The sequence below is a fragment of the Charadrius vociferus genome, unplaced genomic scaffold, assembly GCF_000708025.1.
Source record: "Charadrius vociferus isolate BGI_N301 unplaced genomic scaffold, ASM70802v2 scaffold291, whole genome shotgun sequence".
Lineage (NCBI taxonomy): Eukaryota > Metazoa > Chordata > Aves > Charadriiformes > Charadriidae > Charadrius > Charadrius vociferus.
Genome location: NW_009646958.1, coordinates 4388 through 6512, shown reverse-complemented (window position 1 = coordinate 6512; position 2125 = coordinate 4388). Strand labels below are relative to the sequence as shown.

The 2125-nt window shown below is 59.8% G+C and overlaps 1 protein-coding gene across 1 annotated transcript in view; it reads left to right on the top strand.

Annotated features, from left to right (window-relative positions):
• The window catches only part of PIK3R2 (phosphoinositide-3-kinase, regulatory subunit 2 (beta)), a 10293-nt gene extending 8738 nt beyond the window's left edge, over positions 1-1555 (top strand). Inside the window, exons 13-15 of the mRNA XM_009895157.1 lie at positions 34-105; positions 329-499; positions 773-1555. Coding sequence (XP_009893459.1) covers positions 34-105; positions 329-499; positions 773-965 — 436 coding nt within the window. The 3' untranslated portion in view covers positions 966-1555. The remainder of the gene's footprint in view (positions 1-33; positions 106-328; positions 500-772) is intronic.
• Positions 1556-2125: the final 570 nt, after the last annotated feature.

Below are 2125 nucleotides of genomic sequence, written 5' to 3'. Positions count from 1 at the left end.
AGCCTGCACTGAGCTCTGCCTCTCCTTCCCCAGGTGGCTGACGCAGAAGGGTGCCCGGCAGAAGAAAATCAACGAGTGGTTGGGCATCAAGAACGAGACGGAGGAGTGAGTGTCCCTGCGTGCACGTCGTGGGATGTGGGGGGCTGTGGGAGCGTGGGCTGCGCAGCCGGTTCCGCCTGCTCTGGGGCCACGGGCAGGTCCCATCTCCTTGCCTGGGAGCTGAGGACGCCTTCAGGGTGGGGGTGAAGGCAGCTAGCAGTGGGAGGGGAGATGTGGGGGCCACGTGCCCAAACCGAGGGAGCCTGACCCTGCCTGTGCTCAATTGCAGCCAGTACTCCATGATGGATGACGAGGAGGAGCTGCCCCACCACGAGGAGCGGACATGGTACGTGGGGAAGATCAACCGCTTGCAGGCAGAAGAGATGCTGTGCGGCAAGCGGGACGGCACCTTCCTGATCCGCGAGAGCAGCCAGAAGGGATGCTACGCCTGCTCCGTGGTGTGAGTATCCCCAAGCAGACGTGGCGGGATGGAACTGGCGTGGGCTGTGCTCCTGCATCGCTCTGCCCTTCTCTCGCCAGATGCTGGAGGCTGGCGGAGGCGTCAGCTGGAAGGCTGGGCTTCCCCGAGGTCTCCCGTCTGCCTCGGCTCCTCCTGCCAGGGCGAGATGTATCTTTGGGCTGCTGCGGTGACGCCCGCTTGTGCTCTGCTGTCCCTGTTTCAGCAGGGCTCCCTGGCGTTCCACTGATCTGTGCTCCCTTGTCTCCCTGGCAGGGTGGACGGTGACACCAAGCACTGCGTGATCTACAAAACGGCGACCGGCTACGGGTTCGCTGAACCCTACAACCTCTACGCCTCCCTCAAGGACCTGGTCTTGCACTACAAGCACACATCCCTGGTGCAGCACAATGACTCCCTGAACGTCACGCTGGCTCACCCGGTCCTTTCCCAGCCGCCAGCCAGATGAGCAGCCCATGCACAACACAACAGCTGCCTTCAGCTTCTCCCCAGGGCGCTGCTTTCTGGCTCTGGACTCTTGCACCCTGTATAGTTGAGTCTCTGTGCTCCTGCCCCTCCAGAGCCTCTGAGATGTCTGTGACCGTTCCTGGTGTCCCTTTTGGTCAGTAGCTGAAACCCGTGTTGGCTGATGGGACAAAAAGGCTGGGCTGTTGACTCCCGGTGGGCTCCAGCCTCTAGGAGGTGGGGTCCAGTTGTGATTGAATCGCTGTGGGTGAGCACAGCCCCCTCCCCTTCCCCAATAAGCAGGTCAGATCCCTTTCTTGTTGGCAGGTCGCCCCACTACGCATCACTGTAGAGCTAGATTCCCGATTCCTTGGTGCGCTACGGCAGCGGTCGCTGCCCCGGCTGAGTGGTCGCGAGTGCTGCTCTGAGTGAGGGGCTCCCTGCCCAGATGCCACAGGAGGCAGAGGAGGAGGCTCGGTTGAGCATGTGCATCCTCCGCTCTCACTTCCCTCGGTGATCTTGCGGGCTGCGGTGATGTCTGGTACGAGGGGTGCTGCTCTTCCATGCAGAGACTCGTTTAGAAAGGAGAAACCCCATCCTCCGTGCAGCTTCTCGGCCGAGGTCTCCGCTCCGCTCCGTGCCGTGCCCCACCTCACCGTCTTGTTCCCTGGTGTCATAACCACCTCTTGAGTGTTGCTGTCTGGGGAGGGAGGATCCGGTTAGCGATTAATCTCTCACCTTCGTTGTGCCAACTAAGCTGTGAAATCCGTGTTGGTACCCGTGTTTTCCCCGACAGAATCTGTGGAACGCACAGCTCGTTGTTTCCGGCTGTCTTTGGTGAATCTCTGCAAACATAACCCGTTGAAGCTAACTGTAGCTCTGTAAATATGGTTCTTTTCGTAATCGGCTGCTTACCTAGTACTGGTGTTTGCTGAACTCCCACTACGATGTGCAAGCGCGTGGGCAGCAGCTGGCCAGGCTGTTGCAGACTCGGGTCCTGCCGGCTGAAGCAGGAGGGGGCCGGAGTCCGATGCACACTACGAGCCCTACGCAAAATGAAGGACCTCTCTGCTGCAGGAGGACGGTATCTCCGCTGAGCCAAGGGCCTTAGCGCATAGAAATGTATATGCATGACGTCGAACTATGTATGCAAAGCACTTATAA